At 45.1% G+C, this 25,874-nt stretch overlaps 1 protein-coding gene across 19 annotated transcripts in view; it reads right to left on the bottom strand.

Annotated features, from left to right (window-relative positions):
* Positions 1-25,874, bottom strand: part of FHIT (fragile histidine triad) — an 899,923-nt gene that overhangs the window by 153,152 nt on the left and 720,897 nt on the right. For 17 of the 19 annotated variants that reach the window (XM_019504830.1, XM_019504845.1, XM_019504826.1 and 14 more), the window contains 2 exons: positions 19,228-19,373; positions 17,933-17,962 (listed from right to left, as the gene is read on the bottom strand). The exons of 1 other annotated variant lie outside the window; for it this stretch is intronic. In XM_019504830.1, coding sequence (XP_019360375.1) covers positions 17,933-17,962; positions 19,228-19,373 — 176 coding nt within the window. The remainder of the gene's footprint in view (positions 1-17,932; positions 17,963-19,227; positions 19,374-25,874) is intronic. One more of the 19 variants, XM_019504846.1, reaches the window with a different exon arrangement.

Here is a 25,874-nt window from a genome sequence, read left to right as displayed (position 1 = left end):
TTTCTCCTGCCTTCACGTGGTGAAGTCCCCCATGGTCAACGTTTTGTACCTCTACACAGCCCTAGAGAAATCACATGGGTGAATGGATCTGCCTGAACGTAACTGGGGCATCTCTACATATATAAATCCAGAAGCCACCACTAGATATAGTCCCCCCCAACCCTCAAGTCTAACCTCTGCATCACAGGCCATGGGGCTGCACCTCATTAACCTGGATTTGGCTCAGCACGATTCATTTGCAGGCCTGCCTGACTTTTTCAATCCACCTTAAATTATACCAAAATATATAAATAAATCCAATTACAGAAAAAGCAAAAGAAAGATCATCTCCAGGTATTCCAGTCTTTGCGGTTATCACTGCATATAATATTTCACTTCCTCTCCTGTGAAACTCTTAACATATTCAGCACCTCTGACAGAAAACAACAGGGTCGGATGACAACAAACATACCCAAGGCTCTTCAACCCACTTGGCTGTATCATTTCTATTTATCTGTTGTCTGAATAAGTCCCTTTATTATAAACCTTTTCTTGAGGCTAAACATTAATGAGAGTTATTGCAAGCGCAAAGCTCAGATTTCTGCAAGCTCAATAGAATTTATAATTATTGCAAATGTTTTTTATAAAAAAAAAGCTAACATTTTTAATCTTTTCTTCTTTTTTGAATTAAAAGCTTGTTTCATATTTGATGTATTAACTGTATTAGCACTTGCTCTCTCTGGATATCGACGCTTGATTATAGTTATTTGCATGTTAATGCTTATTAGTACATACAACAGGACACGAACAATAAGTAGAAAGAAAGTGTAAGTGCAAAATGTTTCACACTATACATCTTATAGAAGGATTAGATGCTATTATTGACAATAATTGCAGCCAAACCCATAGTAATTGGAGTGAAAGGTAAGGTGAAACTAATAAGAAAATTGTAATTTAGTTTCACACAAGTTAGATGTTTAGATTGGTTAAATTGCTTGGAGTTTAAATCCTGAACAGAGTCGTTTGTTGCTGCTTCATATCTTCTGGGTATCTCAAGCTGCCGTGGAGGTAGAAAGGGGCAGATTCCCCCCCAGACTGCCGTCCTTCACGTGACTTGTTAAACCCTGAAAACAGGACTGCTCAGGAGCTTGTGAGCCATGACCATCCCAAAGGGTCAGAGATCAGGGGTCAGACCCCAAAATCGTGACACTGGCCCAAAGATTTTTTTTTTAAAACAAAGATTACATGGTGCCTTTTGCGCTGTGTATTGATTTCTGAACCCACAAATGTTTCCTTCCCCCACAGACAAGTATGAGGACTAGTGAGGATGGGTCTCCCAAACTCATCAGGAAAGAGGATTTTGGCCCCTGCTGCAGGAGGTCTTACCCCTACATCTGCTCATCTTCCTTCCATAAATGCCAGATCAATCCTGCCCCCACAACTGCCCCGAGTCCTAACCCCCAAGGAGGGTAACTTTTCCACCCACTAGGACTAGCTCCCAGGCGTCTCCACCCGCCTTGCTCCCACACCTTCCCTAGCCCCGGAGGTGCCAAGGGGGGAGTGGAGCAGCAGACGAGCTGTGCCCACTGCTCATGGTAAGGGCTGCCCCAGGTCACTGGGCTCTAGTGCCATCACCAGACTGGCCTCGGCTCAGCTTGAATTCGTGATCTGCAGAAAATACCATGAGGGTTGACAGCACTGGTTGCTCATCCTGCAGACCATGAGGCTCTCACTGGTATCTTGTGCCCCTCCAAGGTACGCAATATTTCTCTGTACAGTGCCCACCCCAGGGCAGCTGCGGCCCCCCAAGTAATGGTGCCTGGCAGTGGGTGAGCAAATGGACTGGCCACCGCTCACTCTAAAGCAGCTCTTAATCAGCTGGAACCGTTAAGATTTGCAGCATATTAATAGGAATAATCTCAAGCAGGATAAGCAAGACATACCGACACTTATGCTAGCAATCAAGAACCTCCTCTTCTTCCTTTCTGACTGGCAGTTTCATTCATAATAATGACCAACATCATTTTCAATCCTTGGATACAATCGATCTTTTCCTAATGAACAACTGGAAATCAGTGAAGAGACAGAGGGTGGGAAAAAGCTTGGTTCAACCCCCCATCATTAGTTATGACATAGTGAAACCCGATGGTGAGAGCTGTATTTCCTGGCTATGATTTCACTGAATAACTTTCTCTTGCAGGAGTCTCAATGGCTTTTTACAGTTCATTACAATGGGTTACTAAAAAAAGAACAACAACCCTATTTCCAGAAGCAAACACTTTAACTAGGGCTCTATAAACTATGCCGCTCCTAAAGCCGAGCATAACTCCACATACGTCCTCACTGCCTAAAAGTAATATCATTGCCTGCAGTGCAAATAGGAACGTATACTTTGAATGGGTTTTAAATGAAGACTGTTAGGCCTGATCTAAAGCCCATTACAGCCTCGGGGGTCATAGCTGGGAATTCAATGGGCTTTGGATCACGTCCACGTTTCTTTAAACCTTTATTTAACTATAAATTAATTGTTATGGCTGACATCACTTTCTCCATAACTAGAGCAGAAATCAGCTTTATATGCATGAAATAAAACTAGAGGGGCGGTGATGAAGAACGGCATCCCCTATTACCTGCTTTCAGAAGTCAACGATTCATAAAGTTTCTGACACCGTCTTGTATTTGCTGAGTCCTGCCCTCGGTGCATTGACTTACCTGGTTACTTTGACACGTCTCCCATTTCGACTCTGCTCCGCAGCGTGGATGCACAATACGTGGCACACACCTCATGGCAATCACAATGTGGTTACACAGCACATCCTCTCATCAGGTCAACGTTTGAAGAGGGCAAAATGGGACGGGTAGGTGTGGGCAAGCATGAGGCCCCTTTCAGTGGTGTGTACCAATCAGCCACCACCAGCAGCCACCCAACGTGGTAATTCTGCGCTAGAGGATGGAAAGCTGACGAACACGTTTCTTTATGGAGAGCTCATTAGCCATCGCAGCTAGCTCCCTACAGCTGAGAACTGGGATGAAAGGAAACCAGCCCTAACCACCTCCATGCAGTCCAAGCTTGGTATCCCATTTGTTTTCTCAAAGATTTAGTGGAAAGGAGCCTGAACAAGACGAGGGAAACCCCAAGACTGACTTCCCTTTCATCTGTTTTAACCATGGGAATATGCAGAGCAGTGACTCTTCCTCCCTACCATCCCATTTGTACAGCACATCAACTAAACGATGAAAGTGGTAATTAAATTATACTGAAGTTAAACTGGCATTTCATTAAATATATATTTATTGATTTTTTTGGTCCCCTCCTCCCCAAAACAGTGCAATATCATTAAAAATGTTTACATGAATTCTTACAAATGGCGCATTACGGCTATCAGGCTTGCCAGAGCTGCACGGAGAATTGTTTTCTGTGATCATTTTATTTATTTAAGGAAAACCTGTGATCCATGCAACATAATACAATGTGCCTTAATTGAGAAAACAATTACTTTTCCTCTCTGTGCTTGCAGAGATTACAACCTGCAAAGCCCAACGTGAATGGCTCAGCCCATAAGGGGCAATACCCCATAGCACAAGGGTGCCACACTAATTATTTGCAACTACTTGATATAATTAAACAGCTCTGACAGCAACTAAACTAGACATGCCCTGTGATTCAATGGCCAGCACACTAGACGGGAACTCAGGAGCTCTGGGTTTTAGTCTCAGTCCTGCCACTGACTTACTGGCTGACCTTGGGCAAATCACTTCATCTCTTTTTAGATCTCAATATCTTCACCTGTTAAAGGGGGTAATGACATTTTCCTTCAGTGATTTTTATCCAGGGATCTCATGTGTTGTTTCAAAAGTAAGGCATTATTACTACCACCACTATTATTACTAGCATAACATGTATTATCTCTTAAAGTTATTCTGAGATGATGGATTTAAAAACAAACAAACTGGTCGGTGACAGCATTTGCCTTACAGCCCAAAAGACCTGGAGCACCCAACAGTTTTAAAAAGTGCTCCCAACTCCCACCTATCTGCTGCAAAGAAATAATAAGGAAAGCATATTGTGCTTTTTCTAGTAACAATTTTGAAAAAACAAGTTCTGAATCATTTGTACCATTTAAACAAAGCATCTTTTAGCAACTCTTTCCAATGGTCTGATAGCTGCGGGAGTGGAAAGGGAACAGCTGTTTTTCAATAAGAAATGCTTGCTGGCCTCTGTGTGCAACTATTTCCATTCACCACGTACCCTACTTAGTGTCAGACAACTAATTTTTAGTAGCGCAGACTCTGTCTTTGAGGTCCAAAAAAGGGTGAAGTGGTATAATAATTTCAACGCTGAAAATGCACTGCTTGATGCTTCTCATAGTAAATTTGACCCTGGAATATTAAGGGGTGTTAAATAAATTGGACAAAGAGGTGTTTGGGGAGTAAATGTGGCAGACACACTGCCATGAATGAGCAATTAGCTGTTCACGAACCAGCTTATCACAAATTACATGCCTACAATATCTATTACTGTAATGACCTTGAGAGTTGACTCATATTCTCCCTTAACCTAATGAGCATGCTGAGTATAATCAATTACGTCTGCAATTAAAATTAGAATTTGTCTAACAAACTCTTCTTAGCTTTCAGACTTTTCTTTGTTGGACAAAGCCTGTTACACATGGGCAGAAGATAAATATTAATTTTGTGTTGTGTCCTCATTTTTACATTTACCCTGTGCCTAATTTATTAAACCTCATATTATCTCTATCTTGTTTTAAGGTTTCAGCAGAATTTGGTTAAGATTCAGCTCTGAATGTCAAGGGATAATTATGACAGTTAACAGCAATTTATCATCCCCTAATAGGGTTTGCAAGTTGTCATTGCCTGCCTGGAGAAATGTGTTAGCGTGCTCCACTCTACGGTTGCTACAAAAAAGTGTGTTAGTATGGGCACATACCCAAACTGGGCTGCCTCTTTTCCGAAAGTGAACTGGAAGATATTCTGCTAAATAGAGCTGACAATCTGTTTGCCAACTCAGACCTGCTGAGGTCAAGTCAAACCAATGTAAGCAAAACACAACCCCACCAGATCATGAACTATATGTCATTGCACTTATCTTGCAATCTGCCGCTAATTATAGAGTCAACCAGGTAGGCAACTGCTGAGTAACTTCTTAGCTAAGGCTCCCAGGTGCTCAGCAAATAGCAGGGAATGATTATGAAACAGATACAGCAAATCAATCACCTGAAAATGGGAAGAATTAGGAAACCAATGTCTTAAAAGCCAGCATTTTGCCCGGCTGTTTTCAGTACAGGAGGTTTAAAGTGAAATCTGCCCTGCGGATTTCCAGAGAGTCACAGAGGAGAGTAAAACTCGTTTTCCCCCGATGCCCCACCACTTATGCAAGCTGCACGTCTCCCCAGCGGTCCCTGCAAGAACAGGCACGGCTCATTCGACGCTGCTCAGGACCCTTCACTGACTTCAGTGGGCTTCGTGGCCCAATGTCCTGAAGAGAGCACGAGCTGCACGTTTCTCATTCTCATGCCGGGTCCAGAGCGCACGGCTGCTGACAGCAGGCGTCGCGGGCCAGTGCCCGCTGCGGATACCTCCGGCTGACCTCGAACAGCTCTGCAGAGGTTAAGCAGCCCCTCTGCTCCCAGTCACTGTGACAGCCAAGGCTGGCATTGGGCACACCGATGCTGTCATAGCCTGAATGAGGGACCTGGCAGGAAAGCAAATCTGATGCCATGTAACTTAGAAATAAAAAACCATGAGGCTGAGGTGTTTACCCTGAAGGAAGAACTGTTTCCTGCATGAATTATGGCTTTGGACTCCTGCATTTTGGCTCTTCGTCACATGCTGCATGCAAGATCTGGGACATGCATACCAGTACCAAGGGATACGGGACCAAAAGGGACACGACAGGGACAAGGGGAGCTCACGTCAGCATAGAAACATCTGCAAATTACTCTCCTCAACCTGCAGTGGTAATGAACAAACTAGCCCATTCTTTGTATTTATTCCTGACAACCAAATCTAATCAAAGTTCATTTTTTAGAAACTCAATCGTTATTCTAAATTAGATTACACAGCAAATTAAATCATAAATTTCTCTACCTAGGCAATGCCTCTCCCTCTATTCCTCCAAAACAGACTTTGCTCCCTTAAGCACTTCATTTAAGTCCAAAAACCTAAGCTTCAAAACTAGTTATGGAGGCAATAATTTAATAATATGGCACAAGTAATTGTTTGGGGGAATATTTATGATTTCATTAGCCCTTACCAGTAATCAATAGTAATCCACTAATTCATTAATTTACATATCCCTAGTTTTTGTACAAGTCCACAAATTCTGTTTAAGCAGGGTTTTTCCCCCCCTTTATTTATGCACGTTCTACCTTTGTTATGCAAGGTGGTGGTGATCAAGCTATATATATTAGGTAGAGCAAATAACCGAGCAGCAGGAGTACACACATGCCCTGCAGAACCGACTGCGGGATAAGATTTAATACCAAAAACAAGGAAAAGAAATAAAACAACGGGGCCTATTCTCCACAGGATGCATACATAACTCTCATTAATGTTAATGAAAGATATTGAATGGATGTGCACTGAGGGGACTTTACTAGAACCTAATAAATTCTGGGATTTTTCCTTAGCCTGGCCTATATCTGCACCTTGCAATATACTGGATGAGAATGACGGTTTAAGCAAGCGGCACAGTACAGCGTGGGGCCCTGCTTTACAGGCATAATTGTTTTTAGAGAATGATTTGCACACGTAATTTCTAGGACTGCCTGAGCAAGCTGTAATTCTGGACAGAATGGTTAGTTGTACGTCCAACGGCTATTTGCACGCACAAACTCAAGGTCTTTGTGGCACGAAAGCAAACAGCGCACAGACCGCATCCCTTTGATCCACAGAGAGCTCAGCTCGCAGCCGCAGGTAGGTGGGACGTGGAGAGGCACACGTACAGAGCCGTGCTTCGGCTGCTTTTAATCTTGCCCATCCACTTGCATACCTTCAGCAAGCAGGGACTGTGTTGTGTACAGTCTTTGCCTACCTGAGCTAATACCGTCCCGCAAAACCCAGACTACAATACATACTGCTGGAGCAGAGCATTGTTAAAGGTCAGGTGCCCGTCCTTGCAGAAGATGGCCTAAACACTGACTCTTTCAAGCAAAAAAACCCCCAGAACTTATCTAGGAACACAGCACTGGCAGGATACCCAGAGTCACCGAATCCAACCCCCTGCTATTGCCTACAACTATGTCACATACGCCTCCCTTTTTCTAAACTGATCAAGCTCCACGTATGTTTTAGTCAGGTTAGTTCAAATGTGTTCATATGTAGGTTTTTTCTTCTTTTTATGTACTGCTTTAAAGAAAGAGGACTCTCTCCTTGCCCGATGAGATCACTCTCATCGAAAGATACGGGTCCACATTTCGGTTTTTTTCCCTGTGGTTGTTTATGACAAGCATTGCTAAGGCAGCCGGCACGCTGGTAAATGAGCTCTTTTTGTCTGGCTTAAATTGGGTCATTAACATTCCAAATGGGAAGAACAAAACGCTGCTTCCCTAAGAGACGCAGGATATAGCAGGATCCAGGCAGACATCTAAGATAACTAAGTTTAATAGATCAGTCAGCTGAATAAGCCTCTGGGCAAAAAAATGCAACACTTTCTGAATGCGGCCAAGTTCGTGCTTGCAGGGAGCGTGGCACTGCTCTCGCTCACACGCACGCACGCACAAGTGAAAGAGGTTGGTTTTGCCCCTTCGTGTCCTTTCCTACTGGGATGCCAAGGAGGAAAAGTCTGCCTGGGTAAAAGCTGTTTGGGGAAAGCGAGCATGCTGTCGACTAGATGAGGATCCCACAAGGTCAGAGCTTGGGTCACTCGTGTTCTGCTATAAAATGAAATATCATTCTTGGACAGGAACTATTGAAAAGCCTATTGCAAACAGGCTCCAGCCCAGCCTCCCACTTACACATCCGAGTCAAGCGGGGATGCATCCGTAGCTGGGGCTTTGCATGTTTCTCGGAAAGCAAGCTGCATCCGTCTCAAAAGCAATGTTGTGCAACTAAAAGCTGCGTTCACCGGAAAATGGAGAGAAAAGGTTTAGAAGGTATTAGCTTGACGCATTAAGAGGTTCTATAAAAGAGCCAGAAAAGAAAACTAGTGTATTAACCTCGCACAATTAATCAGGCAACTTTGATGGTGATACTAATGGCTTCAGATCTCGGGGACGGTCTGGGACTGACACACCTGTGCTCACTGTACAACGGGCCGTCTCATCGGGCTGACACTTGGGCTCTGGCAGACGTTACACTTAAGATGTGATTAACCAGTTAACGGCCGATGCAGTTGATGGTGCGATGCAACAAGGGATAGTCCACAAAGCTGTTGCACAAAAAATGCGTAAAAACTTTGTGGCTGGTTCCCATTGCAAAAAGCATGGGTGTCTGCATTAGCTGGCCAGGCCTCCCAGCCTTGGGGGCATGTGGGGGCCTTGATTGCAGCCTGGAGTGCCAGCTGTTTGGTGCTCCCAAACTGACTGTGGTGTGCTCCTGAGAGCTGGTGCAAGTGGAGCCCAGAATCAGGATCCCAGGATCCCCCTGCAATATGGCACGATGGGGATCTAATGGTTGGGATCAAGCATCAGTTCCCATCATGCCTGTAACTCAGCATGTGCCGGGGCCCCTGCACGGCATCCGATTGATTGTATAGGCTCAATGACATTGAGGCTGGCTTAAATGCAAAACATGGTGCTGCAATTTGGAGCAAACAAAATGAAAACTGAACTGGGAGATATTTTCAAATCAGGGCTTCGAGAGCAAAACCCGGTGTCAGTAACAAGTGAGTGGATGAGTACTAAACTCCAGTGGCAGGCAGGACCCCTTCAACCAAAAGCCTACCCCAACATGCTGGCAAACTGAAACTGCTCTCAAAGAAGAGCTGGGTGCGAGGAAGTTTGTTTCTGAAGGAACAAACATCTAAAACTGCCCCAGTGCCCTGCTCTTACATTTGCAATAACAAAAACAATCCCATCTTTCAGGTATAAAGGAGGTCATTGTGAACCTTCATTTATATTTTAAAAAAAAACCAAGTTGAAATGTTTTGAAAGAAGCAAACCATGACACTCGGATTGCCCTAATTGGCATTTTTTTTTAATCAATATTATTTTTATTTTTTTGTCCATGAACATTTTTGAGATTTCAACTTTCTGGTGAAGGGAAAACTTAGCAAAATGTCAAAAAGTCTCAAGGGAGTGGAAAGCTCAGGAGAGAGACACTAATATAAATCCAGAGGAGCTAGAAATCTGACTTTTTACATGGGGAAGCTTGGCGGTGAGTGACGGGTTATGCAGACCCTACACACAAAAGCACCAGAAAAAGGGTAAGAAGGGCACAATTTAATTTTCCTGTTGCAGCTAATGAGCCGGTTAGAAACAGCTGCTGCAAGGCTGCAGCCCAGGCAGGCTGGGGAAGCAGGGGAGAGGCTGGCCATAGAGACGCATCCAGAAGAGCTTGGTGGTGAGAGGTAGGGAAGTGTGGAAATGCATTTCAGCTGACGAGCGTTAGCCTAGGAAGCTGCAGAAATGGCGGGCGGAGGTGGTGGCTGCTAGCTTAAGAGTAAATGGGATTTCTTCAGAAGGAAGCAATATAGGGGCAAATGTAAGCTGCTTGGTCCAAGGTGGGTCCTGGCAGCCCAAGTGCCTTGGACACAGAAGAAACGTGGTTCCCTTTGTGCACACTGTCATTATCTTTTCCGGTACCCCTGGCTTCCTGGTCTGTATGGAGGACCAGTCAATCTTTTCCTTCCCTTATGCCAGCCTTGTGCAACTTCCACTTTACTTCCTGCACTTTTGGCCAACGATCCGGTTGCACTTTTTTTGTCTTCTGAGATTTCCTTGAAGCTGGTCCCTGCAGACACTATGCTGGGTCCGTCCGGGAACGCATTACGGAGCTGCCCTGCGTGTCTGGGGATGTCAGACACTCTGCAGTGGGGCTTCAAAATGATCCGTCCCTACTAGTGTCATAATTCACCTCTCAAGAGCATCTTTCCACATTTCCTGCCTCTGTACCTTCAGGGAGCCTCACAGCCCGATATTTCAAAATCAGACTTCATTATCCAGGTCGTCATTTCCATTTATCAGTGCCTTGCAGCCTCGGTTCGAATGGTGCCACGTCCATCAATCACCAGGGTGTCTTCATGTTCTCCATTTCCCTTTGTCTCTTTTTTGCCTTCAAATAAAGCATCCAGATTTTGCATGGAGTGGAGGAGCTGTGGCTGCATTCCCACATGTCCTCATCTCCATCTCTGATGAGTTCTAATTACAGCAAGTGACCTGTATTAATTGCAGGCGACATGAGAGACTTACGGCATCTTCCTTCAAGTTCCTGCATACTATTATTGCGCATATTAATGGATCTTCCTAAAGACCCCGTTCCAGATCACTGTTTTGCTGGGCTCAATGCTCTGTGAGCCTACAGGTAAATAAAATCTCTTCCTCCTGAGCTTACTATCTAATTTAAAACAAAAATGCAATATGTCTGACAACAGGAGGGAACTGAAGGAAGTCGAATTATGGGGTAACATAGTTAACTGCTGAGCCATGTGGTGGTTCAAAATTGTTCATTTAAACCCCCCACCCAAAATTAATGATCTACCTGGCGACTGCATCACACAGCCAGCAATGCTTAGCCGATTCCCTGCAGGCATCACAGAACAGGTAGCCCTTGATCTGTGCTTGGAAGAAGAGGGCAGTGGATAGGCAAGGCAGGGTGGAGTTGTGAAGGGCCTGAAGGAAATGAGAAGAAGTTTGAATTTGATGTAGTGGAAAATGAAGCACTAATAGAGGGCTTCGGAATGAGAGGTGACAGTGAAATATCCACCCAGCACAGCTGCTGCTCGGTGATACTGTTCCTTTAAGAGGCCACGCGCTCCTCGCTTTGAACAGCGACATCGTCAAGCAGCACAAACACAAACGTGGTTCAAAAATGAGACAAAAATGATGAGCTGAAAGCAGCCACCGCAGTCCTGAGGCTACTGGATTTGCAATACCAATTACGTAGCTGCAGTATTACATATTCTACATGCAAGCACTATCAGTGTGTTTCTCACAGCAATTCAAAGGGACTACTGTACTCTGTCAAATCATTTTTGCACATCCTATAAGCTTTCAAAAGGAAAAAAAAAAAAGCACGCTAGGGGCAAAGCAAATAGGCCCTTTCCTCACTGGGCTCCGTGCATCTCTGTACTGTTTTTTTCTCTTTGTTTTTGCCTTGAAATTTTAAATTTGGGTTAGAAAAGTCAAATATTCAGCATTTTGCACTCTTCTTCCGTACCACCATTTTATTGTGCTTTTAAAAGAGCAAAAGGTGGCTTTCAATATTTTATTAAACAAAGATTCACAGCTGCAAATCTGCAGGGAACCCAGGCTGCAACATCAAAGCATCGTGCTTAATAAATTTAATCCTTCCGATGCAATCAGTTGCAAGGCGAGCTGATTAATTTCGAAGACTCAAACCTCAAGTTCAGTGCTCCGTTCCAACAGGGACAGTCAATAATATGAAGAGGATGTCTGCAGCAGGCTTAGGCAAACTCTTGCCTTTTCATTTCAGGTTGAAATTCCTAAAGAAACGAGCCAGGTGGATTGATTTAATGCAGCATTAAAAAAGCATCTGGGAAAGAAAAACATGCACATCAAAAAGTAATGGTGAAGCAATCTTCCCAGTGTAAAATAATTAGTGAAATGTGTGACATAAAATACATCTCTGCGAGTATACCCAACACTGCCACCGTCAGCCTTTCTTTCTTATTTCTGCAGGTGAGCCTGTAATTGGGAAAATGGGAGTTAGTCACAAACACTCGGGAAGTGCTGGGATGCCCGAGATTTCAACATCATTGCAAAATGGGATGTGTGTTTGCATGTGTTTGTGCAACAGACACTTGCTGTGCATATTATCTTGTCTCTACAGATAAATTAGGTGAATCATGCCCCTGCCAGCTTGATTTGCTTAGCCTTTGGAAAGTACAGAGCGCGTGGAGCTTCTCGTGACTGCAATCCCACAGAAAAGGTAAGGCTGACTGCTTGCTATTGAGTAATTTCCATGTTTACCATGGCATCGCCGGCATTTACTCACCTGATCTGACACAGGCTATAAAGTACACGGGGCCAGATCATGACACATGGCCTGCTTGATATACCTTTCAGAGCCTGCGCTACGGCAGCATCTCATCAACTAGAAGTCCTGCAGGACGAGGCAGAGCTGACAATCCTGGTCCGTTGCAAGCAGATGGTTGTTCAAAGTCCACTCAGACAACATCGCACAGCTCCCTGCTTTCCACTCCGTGTGCAAGGGGAACCGCCTGGACTTTCCTTTGCTTGTGAAAACAGCACAGGACACAGATATAACTGCAGGGGCCGGGGAATCGGGGATGCATGGTGAACGACACGTGCACTTCCAAGACCTTCACAGAGTCCAGAGTGGAGAGGAGAGAGGGACAGAGGGAGATGTAGTGCTCCCATGCTCCCATCTCAGCTGTCACCTGCTCTGTGGGATCCCTGGAAAGTGCTTTCTGCCTCTTCCCCAAGAACCAGGGTGAGGGGCAGGAGACCCACGTGAAAATACAGAGCACTGGGGATCCAGAAGGGACCGAGACGGACAGGCTGCTGCTTCCCCTGTCCTCTGATGGGAAAATTTAGGGTGGAAAAGTCCGCCCTTTAGCACATGCTCTTTCTAGACAAAGCTGCGCGCTTGCCCCCTCTGAGCAATCTTGTTTTAGACACTCCTGGCCAAGAAATGCAGTATGAAGGTGGGTGGAATAAATCAGGCAGGACTAGCAATACTACAAAATGCCTCTGGGAAGCCACACTCGGGCAGGCTTGAGTCCTTTTGTGCTACAAGTCTCCCAGCGGAAAAACACCGCCAGAAGCAAGGCACCCAAAGTCAATCCACCTGGTACCTGCTGGACACCCGGGCACCCATCTGACAGCAACACGTCCTGGATGGACGCGGAAAAGGTGACAGACTGAAATGCATACACTGCGTCCATCGTATACGGTTCATACAACCCACTGCAACTATGCCAAGACCAGAGGAACAATTTCATTTCGTAGCAAGAAGCGGTTCCCAGACATTTTGGACCAAGAGATTACAATCAGCCTGCAAGCTCTCTCATTTTGGCATCAAACGTAACTGAAAACACCACAGAGTATGAAGGACCTTCATGAACTATGGACCAGGTATCACGGCCTTGGGACCCACATGTTGGAACCACTGGCATACAACATCTGGAACAGCTCCATGGCACAGGGTGACTGGAGACTGATGCTTCAACCTGGTTGCCTTTCTTCCCTACGTAGGAAAAAGCCTTTCTTCTCCAGAATTACAGCCCTGTCTACCTGAGCATGAGAGTATTTTCAAATATATCATTTACCTTAAACAGTCCCTTTAAGGAAAATCCATGGGTGATTCTAACATCTGTGCAAGGCCTGGTTAGCAAATGTTTTTCAGACCTCCTCACACACAAACTGAAATGCAGTCTGCAACAAGGGGTGCTAATCCAGGACTAGGATTTGGAAGGTGCCATGGAAATAAAAATAGTTGTCAGTCATTAAAATAAAAGGATAGGCTCTTTCCAGGGGGAATGTGGGTTATAGGGTAGTTAAAATAGGGCCCTGTGCTTCAACTTGCATAAAGAAAGATTAAGTCTGTGCATAATGTACATGATCAGGACTTTACTGTGACAGAGGCGATGAGAGCAATCACCGTGATGCATGTGGCTCATGTTCGAATTCTGGCATCTTGCCGTGTGCAAATATTGCCTAAATGCATGGCTTCCTGGGCAGCGTTTCTAGTGACAGGGTACCGTGGCAGAAATACACCTGGAGCTCAGTATCCAGCCCCCAGGACCCAACTACAAAGCTCTGAGAGTACATTTCTACTGCAAAGCTCCTACCTAGGAGGAGTCTCTTGGGTTCCTCTGACCCGCGACCCGTGCACACAGACAAGTCTCTAACCTACGCGCTCACAACCCAGGCTCCTTGGCCTTCTCCGGTGCACAAGTCACAGCTCCAGGGCCATTTTCACTTGGACCCATGACCACTTTGTTGATCTGTGATGGTGCATGCGAGACCACACAGCTCCTTTCAGAGCTTAGGATGGACACGCTTCCTACAATCAAGAACGAACCGTAGCAAAGTCTGCAACAGCCTAACGAACCAGGGAGGTGACCCAGGAGAGCCGAGCAACACGTGGACCAGCACAGCACCCTGGGACACCCAGTAACCCCAGCGCGACTGTGCCGTGTTGCTGTTCGGCTAAGTCCTATGATGGCTCCAGAGCTCTGATCCAGCTGCCCATCAAGCAAAGTAAGCGGGCAGTGAGGATGCACTGGGTCTGGGGGTATTGCTTAGCTCACAAAGCCTTTAAACACGATACAGTCCTTAAATGCAGTTCAGAAAGGGCAGACTCACAGTCCTGGGCTCTCTTCCCAGCCGCTGAGAAGGTGCTGCCAGGCCGGCTCCGTGCTGCTCCCTCAGTGCCGCAGCGCGGTCTTCCTTCTCTCTCTCGTGAGGTCCCTCCCTCCGTCTCAGGGCTGCTGCCTCCAGCCTTGCAGCCTGGGGACCCTGGGACAGTTTTGGCCCCGTGTTGCAGCCAACAGCCAAGCACCTTCTCCCTCCTTCTCTGTGTCTGAGCCCAGGCTCCCCTCCCTAGGAGACCTTAGCTCCCAGACACTAATCAGGGCCAGCTGCGCCTCCTCCCAGGCTGCCTGCAATCAGCCTGTACTGCCCGCAGCTGGGCTGCAGTCCCTGCCAACCTGCAGGCTCCAAATCCAAGCTTTTGCCAGCCAGCCTGCTCCCGGGCATCACTGGGAGGCCTGTTGTACAGGAAGGGCAAGCTCAAAAATACACGCTGTAGGTAAATGCAGCCTTTGTAACAGAAAAAAATAGGGTATTTTTTGTATGGGAAAATATGAGTGCATTCCTTACACACAGAATCATAGGAAACCAGGTTGGAGGAGACCTCAGGAGGTCACATCTAGTCCAGGCCCCTGCTCAAAGCCGGACCAGCCCCAACTGCATCATTCCTGCTCCATGGTCCTTCCAGGGACTGAGGTGAGGCTGACTGGTCTATAGTTCCTTGGATCCTCCTCCTTCCCCTTCTTCAAGATGGGTGCTATGTTTGCCTGCTTGCAATCATCCTGGACCTCTCCTGATTGCCAGGAGTTTGCAAAGGGAAAGGTCAGCACCTCTGATATTACATCAGCCAACTCCCTCCGCACCCTTGGGTGCATCCTGTCCGGCCCCATGGACTCATACACATCTGGCTTCTCTAAATAGTCCCTAACTTGTTCTTTCACCACTGAGGGCTGCTCCCCTCCTCCCAGACTACCGCACCGGGCAGCATGGTTTGGGGAGCTGCCTGCGCTGGCAAAGGCTGAGGTAGAAAAGGCACTGAGCACTTCAGCCTTTTCTGCATCCTCTGTCACTGGGCTGCCACCCCATTCAGCAAGGGACCCACACTTTCCCTGATCCTCCTCTTCCACATAAACAGCACATGCACAGAAAGGCACAACCCCTTTGATTTAAGATTTTAAAAGCTATTCATGTCTCATGTAGGTTGCTTCAGGCTTCATGAACCTCAACAGACAGAGGAACACCGTGATTAACTTACTGAGACCCACCTTACTGCTTTCTTTCCTTTAAAGAAGGTTCAGATCATAGTAATAATTTTGAGTTGGATTTTGAAAGCTCCTAATTCTCTGAACAGAATAATTGTCTGTGTTTGCAGAAGAGAAACATCTTGAAGTGATGACAATAGATTATAGCGTTGCCCAATGATGCAGAAAAGTAGAAAAATGCAAACTCCTAACCTCTGATTTATGAAAACACACTCTCTATCTCGGACTGCCAGAGTTGACTGCGGGAACCACGGGTCATTTTCATCTCATTACACTTGTAAAAAGGGTAGTCTGGGAGCTCGGAGAAGTCCTGAATGCCTTTACAATTCATTGACTAGACCCATTTACGGCCTCTGGCCCTTGCACAAATAAAAAGCTACAAATAATATCTACCTGCTTTGCTAAAGATTAAACATGTACTTTTTATTATCCACAAATTGAGAAGGCCATCATATTTTTTCATCTCTAATTTTCTCTCATTAACACAAATGATCACTTCCTAAAAATAGCAGCTACCTGGAATCCTCTCTCTTGGGGGGATCATGTGTTCTTGGCAACAGAAAGAAACCATAAAAATGACAGTCATAGAGTTGTAGGGCTGGACATGGGACCTCCAGAAGTCACATCTAGTCCAACCCCCAGCCTGAGACAGGATCATCCCTATCCAAACCCAACCCCATTGTCTAACCTCTTAGCAAAACTATACAGACAACCCTGACACTACACAAGGCATCACACCTGAACCTGCCCCAGGGACAGCCAAGGGATCACGGTCCCCGGTGTCCTGCTGCTGTAAAGGCTGTTAATATATACTCGTGCAATATCAAGGAGAGGGCCGTGTCCCCCCCCACAGCAAAAATACCCATCTGGCCATGGGGCAAAATTCCTTCCTGACCCCAAATACAGCATCAGTCTGACCCTGAGCAGCGGGGCGAGACCCTCCAGCCAGGAACCTCCAGGTTTAAGTCCTGGCAGAAACATTAGCACAGCCAGGTCAAATTGCCCAACCACAGCTGCAGCCAACACCCACCGAGTCCAAGGAAGGCATAAACCCCCCTGACACGAGTAGCGGTGGTGTGGAGGGGGGAATACCCCCTCTCCGCCCCATGCAGCAACTGGCAAACATATTATGAGCTGCCTGCTAGAACAACTTGGATTTAATAACAAAACTCTTTGTGGGGGAAAAATGGCATTTAAACCCATTTTCACTCATGGTTGTCCCGTGCCCGGTGCCAGCCTGTATTCTACCACAAGCAGCTGCGGAAAGTGCTTCATTGCTGCACTGTGGGCACCTGTGTTTCACTACTACACACCCCCTTGGCTTCTCAAAGGCATGGGCTTTTCTCCATCTCTCCTCCCTGCACGACTCTGCTAGATACTTGCAGCAATCGCCGGGAGCCCTACGAGAAAGAAGGTCAGTACAGCAAACTGAAGGGAAGTGAAATGTTTCTCTGTGCCATCATGTGGTTGTTAGAGCTCCCTTAATCAACCCAAGCAGCTTCTGTGAGGCATCTAATCTGATTTTGCAAAGTGCTAAAGCATAACCATATTTTGACTTCCCTTTGATTCCAAGTATAATAAATAGCCTTTATCTAATGCTCAGGCATATAATCTAACTACACAGGCATTTCTGTGATGGGGGAGTGAAACATGGCTGCAGAACCATCTTGGACTTTATCTATTTTATTACTTGAGTGGAGCATATCATATTAAATCATTTTTTTGCACTAGTTTGCTTAAGATCTGTTTTGAAGCTTCATTGGCTCCATTAGATTTGAACTTTGGTAACAAGGATATGACGAGAACGTGGAGGAAGAAGGGATGGATTAGCCGTGCGTTTGTCCAACATGGTTTAGTTCAATTGTTCCTGTAATCAGCTTCAACTCAATAGGTCATAAAAAAGCAAAGCTACAAGATTATGGAGGGAAAGGCAATATTTTTACCATAAAAACAACAATTTTGAGAAAATGGCTTTTTTTGTTAGCTGACTATACATGTGAAATGAAGTAGAGCCAGCTACCATCTCAGACTCTTTTTAAGAAGAGAAGAAATGACATTTTCATGACTGAAAACTCTGGCTGGAATAGAAGGGAAATGTAAACACTGTCCCATGCCATTTAGATAAAATTATTTACAACCATTACAGGCACAGGGCTCCTGCGCTCAAGGATAAAATAACGGTACAGAAATGTTCTGCAGATGACTCGTTTTGATCTTTTATTAGTTCTCATAATTGTCTCTTATTCATTTGTATCCTGCATAATAAGCACTCACCTTCACCGTCTGTCCAGCTTCGGGGCCATCCTGTAAGCAAAAAAAATACAAGACTCGGATGAGAGGCGCTAACAAGGATCTCATGGGGATTCAGAAATATTACCTATTAATAATTTAAATCCAATTTCATTGTGTGTTAATTTATAGGATTCTCCCAAGTACCATCAGCACAAAGCTTCTGGGACCAGACGCTTTTCCTTTTCAGGCCATGATAAAGTGAGAAATTATATGTTAAGAGGAAGCAAATACTGGCACACTTGTTATTTTTCATGCTCTCAGATCACAGTTTTTAATTGCTAGCAATAAGGTTTCTGTTATGTGTTGATGTAAAATACAGACTAAGTGCTGCTTTAAATCAAGGCCTGTTTATTTAAAGACTTGTTACATTAAAAAAGGGTTTGACCTCCAGATTTGATTTACACGTGGGACGTTGTGAGGTTATACAGAAGAAGAAGTCCATCTATTCCAGTGCCCTGTCTCGGGAGATGCATCTGAGTCAGGCAATAAAATTGCATGATGCCATGCTAGGCTGCGTGTCGAGAGACTCCCTTCCTAGTCCCTACAGGCAGCGAGCTACTCACGCATTGTGACGACCCGCATTATGAGCCCTACCCTGCACAGCCTGGGCAGCACTTACTGGGAGCCACTGAAAATCGTCATGGCAGTAGGTACCGTACCTGACGGAGTTTGCAGAATTAGGGGTGCAGACACGTGACACTTCCCCCCGGTGCAAACGCAACCATGTGCACTGCAGCCTTGCGTTGGCGCACGATGCTCCCCTCCTGAGCAAAGCCGCCCCTTGGGTAGCAGGAACGCCACCACACCAATGTCATATATACCAGTGCACGGGCAGTATGTATCGGCAGCTTTTTTACTCCGGGGCAGCCATATGCTCAATGCAAACAGGCAATCCCCACCTCCCCACCTTGTAGTCAGCCACTGTGATAGTGCCTGCTGCAGGCAGCTCTCTTTAGCGGTGAGTTGTCTGGCCACTCCACATACCACCGTATAAGTTATCCAGGAGTACAAACTGGTAATGTGTCTGGGTCCCATTTGTTTTCCAGACTTTTCTTGGAGCCAGGACACAGCACTCGACTCCATTTCTTACAGCGGGGAATTGGCAAGCTGCTGTATGCTGCAAAAAACAGCACTGCGCTCCCTTTTTTTTTGCTCTACCTTGACTGACCCTTAAAGTCTGAAGCTCCATAACCCAGCGACACAAGGACAAAGGCTGAAAACTCAACAAAATACTAAAAGGAAACAGGACGGCTTTTTCAGCGAGGTACTCGACAAACCTGAATTGAAATGGTGAGCGAGGTGCCACAGAAGTGTTTCTCCACCACGTTCCCGACCATTTGGGTTGCACGAAATAAATCAGCCACTTCTTCAGGACGCAGGTCGCAGAAACGCTCTGCCGGTCGGAGAGGGCAGACGAGGACATCTGAGGTTGTTTTGGTTAAGGCATAAATGCAAACCACGTTGAGCAAAATGACTGTATTCATACCGTTCACTGGAGCAATGAGGTGTCTATCTTCCTGGAGAGCACATCCCTTTCCCCTTTATATTCTTCTTGATGCAGGAGTCATGCCAAGAACAGCAGCTGAGTGAGGAAGGTTTCATAGTGAAAACAGAGATCATTTTAGGATTACTTCAGAAACCTTCACCTTTCCGTTAAGCATTTGTTGTAGGTCCAAATTTTCTCACCTAAATTAACATGTAGCTGCCTTAAGAGAAGTGTCTTAACAACACTGAAAAAATCACTTGCCGACATTTCCTAGCGCTCAAGGCAGCTGGAGGCCAAGATTTTCAAAAGCAGGTAGTGACTTCGGGTGTCTGTCCCCAGACAGCTCAGAGGGCCTGATTTTTCAAAGGCGAGTGTGTGGCATCCCAATTGGGTAGTCACTTTTGAACGTCTTGGTCTCATATTCCTAGCTTTAGGACATCCAAGTTGAAAGCCTGGGTCTGCATGAAGAATATCAGGGTCATTACTTTAGTAACTCTGCAATTGCAAATCACTAGGAATGCTCATCTATTATTAACATGATGTACTTTTATAAGCTTAGTTAGTTAATTAGAGCTGTTTCTTGTGAAGCCCCAGGTTCACTGACACATTTTTTACTTATTCTGCCTCTGGCAACACCACTTCTTGAGTCATTGAAGTGTAGCCATGAAGTAAACAATGAAAATGTACCAAGACCATTCGCAAAGGGCTTGCTTAAAGCACAACTGCACCATCTATTCTGCCAGTAAAGAGAAACCAGGAAGTTGTATCATTCCTAATGACGGACCCGATTCTGTAACTGCATGCTGCACACGCAGCCGACGGTCACTTCTGACACATTTCTGGGGTGGTCAAGGGAGCCAGCTCTGGAAGCTGGATCTGGATGCCCATGCTGCAGGAGAGCCCTTCTGGGCACCTCCAAGGACTTGCTCCCCTGGGACTCAACAGCACCTTTGATTGCATGTGAATTTGGATGAGCAAATGGTATGAAAAGTGAATGGCTTGTTACTTTTTTAATACTAAAATGAGAGCTTTACCAACACTTTAAAGAAATTCAAGCTCCATGTCAGTGTAATACAGAAGCACAGGTATGCTCACAGCACCTATAGGCCTGCAAATATTCAGGAAAAGTAACCAGGCGCTGCTGTGAAGCTAAGAGGTTCAGACAAAAGTTGAAGTGGTATCAGGAGGATTTTCAAGGTGCCCAGGGAGAGATTTGAAATGAAAAATCAATACATTGAGGGGACAGTTTATTTGCATAAATAGAGACAGGACGCGTTCCCAAGTGCGGCAAAGGAAGCAGATTTGCAAATCCGTTGTGAAATAACCTGAGGTCTCCGGGGATGAAGTCATCAAGGCCACATCCCAATCGCTTTTCAGAACCAAAATTGCGACAGACAATATTGAAATGGGGCCAGCCCTTTCCAGGGAGACGTGTATCTACCAGTTTCCATTGCTCTCAAGAGACTCGGGGTGCTAAGCAGCTTTGAAGATGCAGCCTCTGTTGTTTAACAGAGCACAGTAAGTCTCTGTGCTGTCCCCATGAGTTCTCCCTAATTTATTGAAATGAAACATTTTTGGGAACAAAAAACAAAACAAACCGTACAAGCATATTGGTATTTATTTTGCTAATGAAACCACCAAAGAGATGAATATATGCTGTGGTTCGGAGGGCTTCTGGTTCTAGGAGGCTACGCCCCTGCCCGAGCCTAAGGTGCCTAAAGGGCATAATAAAGCTCCAGTAATTTATCTGCCCGTCTTCCCCGAACGCTGTACAAAGCACCTTCATAAAGGATGCTGCTGGTTGAACTTGGGGCCCCAGGGAAGAGCTGGAAACTAGCTGCGCAGACCTGATTTCCATACCAGGAATAAAGGAACAGAAAAAACTAATTAATTTTACTTGTGAAAAGGAAATTCATGTCAACAGTGAAAGAGGAAAAGGGACATTTGTTTAATCTGAGTTCATTTTTCAAAAGGAAAAAAGGGAAGCCGTTACCCTTAGGGCATCTGATACTTAAGTAGATAATTATCCTTCTTCTGCAGCACTGCTTTATTATCATGGGTCAATGAACCGTTTATAAATGAAGAATTTCCCTTCACTCACCTCTAGCAAAACTGCCGCTTACATTAAGCAAGTTTCCTTTTTTCTTTGAGAGTTTGTTTCCAGTTTCTCTCTTCCCGAATCGCGCCGGCACCCCAGCCAGCTTGTGGCAAAGACCTCGAGCATAAATGATTGCCCCAGCGGTGGGGTATGCGGCAGCACAGTAACGCGGTACCACTTGCTACTGTCCTGCCTCGATATTATCATGCAAAGCACAAGGAAAGCTGTGACCTACTGGGTGATGGATCACGGGACAAACACTTGTCTTTTGTTCCTGGCTCTGTCTCTAACTTATTCTTTAAATTGGGGCTGAGAACTGCCCACCTCACCCACCCTCTCTCTGGCCTGTCTCTTTTAATATACTTAGCTGTTGGAAATGGGGATCATTTTTACGATGCATTTTCTCACAGAGGCTTCATCATAGTTGAGGCCTTTCCAACATCCTATTGAAGAACACCCCCTTCCCATTTAGTTACTGAGACTTGCTTATAGCTCAAGCTCCATTTGAACCGCATTTTTCTCTGTGAATATGATAAATAATTCAAAGGTGCAATCACAAACTGGAGCATCTTCCCTGAACTTCCCATTATTTCAAAAATAATTCAGTGATAACTACAAAGAATAATGATGGAAATTCTGAATCAGAGCTAAATTAACATGAGAATTGCAATTAGGACAAGATTCAAGTTTTATTTAACTAAGAATGCATAAAAAGGCAAAGGCAGAAATTAATTCATGGCTCCATTGTGGCCATTAAAAATACAGTGCAACTTTGCACGAGAATAGGAGACCTACAAACAATGCCCCGGTCAAATTTTAATCTGGATAAATAATCTACGTATCTCATATTGTCCCCTGGAGTTTAAAAATAGATAAAGTATTCATCACTTCCTGTCACAACCCACTGCAAAGCATTTATTTCTACATACTGGAGAAAAGCTGCCAGAGGCGGTTACATTCAGCAACGGGAGAAGCGACTCTATGTCTCGTCTCCAGCGGGTGCATGAAGGTCACCGGGATCTTTCTGGAAGAAAAGTGCTCACTAAGTCTACCTTGTCATTCATCTATCACAATTTTCAAACACGTTCACCCATTGATTAGGGAGCAGAAATACTTGTAAACCTCCAGGAACAAGTCAGGAATCACTCTAGGAAAGACTGTGGGTTTATTTAAAATTCGCTACCTAAGGCAACTTCACATGAAAGGGGGAAGTACATGGCACCTCTCTGATATCCAAGAACACGCTGTCTCCATTTTGGAAATCATCACTTTACCGTCGACGCATTCAATGGTTTCAGGCTTCCTTATTTTAACACCAGAATCACTGATTTCACCATGTTTTTGTTCATTCGCAATTGCCACTGAATGGGGAATCTTGTAAGCTTTGATATGCACAGCTGCATCTTTCCTTCAAGTTCATCTGTCAGTCCACACCATTAAAGTAGAATACATGCAACCTAATAAGCTGACTTCTTTGTTCAACAGCATAAGAGAGCTTGTTACACCTCATTATAACTTAAATTCGTATGGTCCTATAAATAAAACTCGCAAAGGTCTCCGAGAGGTCATTTCTTTTATCTTACATACACACAGGCGCACGCTTTCTGCCTGCATTGCTTTCTTATATAAACTGGGAATTTTTAGACTTTCCAAAAACTACCAGCCAACACCACTTTGTTATTCCAGCCACCCACGGAGAGGCAAGACGGCAGCATAACCCAGCCCTGAACAGGGTCCACTATTTACACACATCTAATCCACCTGAAGAGCGCTTCCTTCAAAGCGGACATTGGAAGATGGCATGCTTAGCTCCTCCAAATTTTGATAATTTGCGTGATCCTGGCCAAGTCACTGATGTCTGAAGAGCGTCTCTGTAATTCAGGATTAATAACCTTGTTTCTTTCTCCATTCATCTGTTTAATTTTTCTGCTTTTTCTCCTTCTCCTTCTGCTTGGAGCAAGGACTGGCTCTTAACACGCGCATTTGCAGGACCCATCACAAACGGACTCCCCCGCTGGTTGGAGCTTCTAGGCTCCACTGTGACGCCAATAACTTCTTTTGTACGGCAAAAACGGCATCTTTATCTTTGTGGGCTTTGGCGTTTTTGTCGATTCAGGAGCTCTTGGCCATCAGACATTGCCAGGGATCACTACATGGAAGTAGTGACTCTCATCGAGTCACACATCAATGATGAGTGCTAGTGATATTCGATACTATTTTTGCCACGCGCAAGTGTAAATCCCCAAATCTCAACATCTTCCAGGAGGCATTGCATGGTTATTTCCTGCTTCTTGTACAGCAGGAAACACGCACCAGCAATTTTACTGTGCTCCAGACTAACGCACCATTTCCATGGTGCACGTTTTCACACCGTAAACGCGCGTACAATTTGTGGCTGGAATTCAGAGCTGTGGTAGTTGGCTTCATTTGAAATTGGCCCTTCAAACTTGTAGCATAAAAACTGCGTATCTAAGGCCTAAATCCAAATCCCAGCAAAGTCAATGGAAAGAAGAGGTGTAATTAGGAAGCTCTGCACCCTGGGAGAGAGGAAGGGGAGTGGGGGGTGCCCGCTTGAGCAGCAACACAAATTGCCTGAACCCAGCAGTGGGTGCTGTGGCACAGACTCCCGCTGCAAGCTGGCACGCAAGACTGGTACCCGACTCACACGGTCTTAATTACACGACCGATGGGAGGATTCTTCTCTGTGGATGAGGCCCTTCATTTGACCTTGAGATCATCACAATTAAGTGACCGGCTGGACATCTAACATGCCTACACAGGAGGCAAACGTGCACACATATATATGTGCACGTGCATGTGCGCAGCTATGCCCATCTTTAAATCTAATGAGAACGTGTCTCAAAAGAAATCAAAGATCTGACAGTCCCATTTAGCAGACGAACTTCATAACCGAAGGGAGCTTTTTCTTTGTTTCAACCAATGTATTTGCTGCACACACAAACATGCCCTGCGTTTTGGCATTTGCTTTGTATTTTATCCTCTGCTTCAAACAAAGCAAAGCAAAGCTTTATGGAGACAAATGCTCTACAGGTAGTGACATCCTGACAGCAAGAGAGTCTCCTTTTCTGAGGGACCAGCACACTAAACACCTCTTTAGTACTACAAACTACTTGATGTTTAAAAATCCCAAACCAGGGGAAAAAAACAACCAAGAGAGGTAGGGGAAATAAAACAGAGTCATTGGTCTTTTTTAAACAAAGTGAAAGGTTAATTGCCTCTTTATGACACTCTCTAAAACCTCTTGCGTCTGGCTGATATTGTCTCTACTACTATTGTCCTAGCAGTAGCTGCAAAAAGTTTCAATTAAGTGGAGCTATTCATTTTCAAAGCAGAGTGACCAGGGACCTACATGAAAAAAATGCTTTTCCTTGTCATGAGGACAAAAACTGAGATATCAAAAAAAATGTTCACGATCAAATGAGGGCTCAAAATGACAAAATATGTGGATCAGGAAACTGAGCTGTTAAGAAAGGGCAGAAATGTTTTATTCTGAGAGCACTGAAACCTTTTTCTAGTTGTCCCCCCTCAGTTCTTCAAGCTTTACTCGATGTCAAATTTGGAAATGAAACATCTTTTCAACTTGAAAAATTTCCCCCTCCATTAATTTTTCAAGTCGAGAGATTCATCAAAACGCTTTTGTGAATAATTATGATTCTGAACTAATCAATGTTCAGCAAAACCCTTTTCAACAAAAAAAAAAAAATTCCACCCGGCTTTAACAACAGACCGAATGCCGACCTCCTTTCATTTCTTTCATGAGCCTTTGTTAACATCGTACAAGAGAGTGTTTGCTAATTTGCACTTCAGCTCTGATTATCTCTTATGGCTAAATGTATACCATCCATTTAGCAAATGACTCTCAGCAAGAACTCTCTTGTCTTTGAGATTAAGGCCTTGCTCATTTTAGGCCTTGTAAGTCCGTATTGTTGTACGAATAGCAGGATTAATACTTCATTTCACTCATGCAGACTGCACAACCTGCTAGGGTGCTAACCCTGAGTAGCACTGCAATATATTTTGAGTGGGAGGAAATACATGAGAAAGGTACGGGGATGACTTTGTCCCCCTTATTGCTCCGTTTGCACCCCCCTGGGGCCAAAAGGAGGTCGATTTGTATGGTGGCTGCAGCTCAGAGGCTAGAAGTCCCAGTTTGGTGATGAAGAAGTGAGAAAATTTCAGCATATCTCTGTGCTGAGATACAGGCCGGGGAGGGGAAAAGACCTCTTCTTTGTCTCAAGTTTTGCCCTGCCTGGTTTTGGGCAACGTGATGGAGAACCCAACCAGGCTTTCAAGCACCGCCCCCCCCCCCCCCCCTCCCC

This window comes from Gavialis gangeticus, unplaced genomic scaffold (genome assembly GCF_001723915.1).
Source record: "Gavialis gangeticus isolate Ggan-Ray unplaced genomic scaffold, GavGan_comp1, whole genome shotgun sequence".
In the NCBI taxonomy this organism is placed as follows: domain Eukaryota; kingdom Metazoa; phylum Chordata; order Crocodylia; family Gavialidae; genus Gavialis; species Gavialis gangeticus.
Note: the sequence above shows the minus strand (reverse complement) of the source record. Positions and strands in the feature narration are given on the sequence as shown.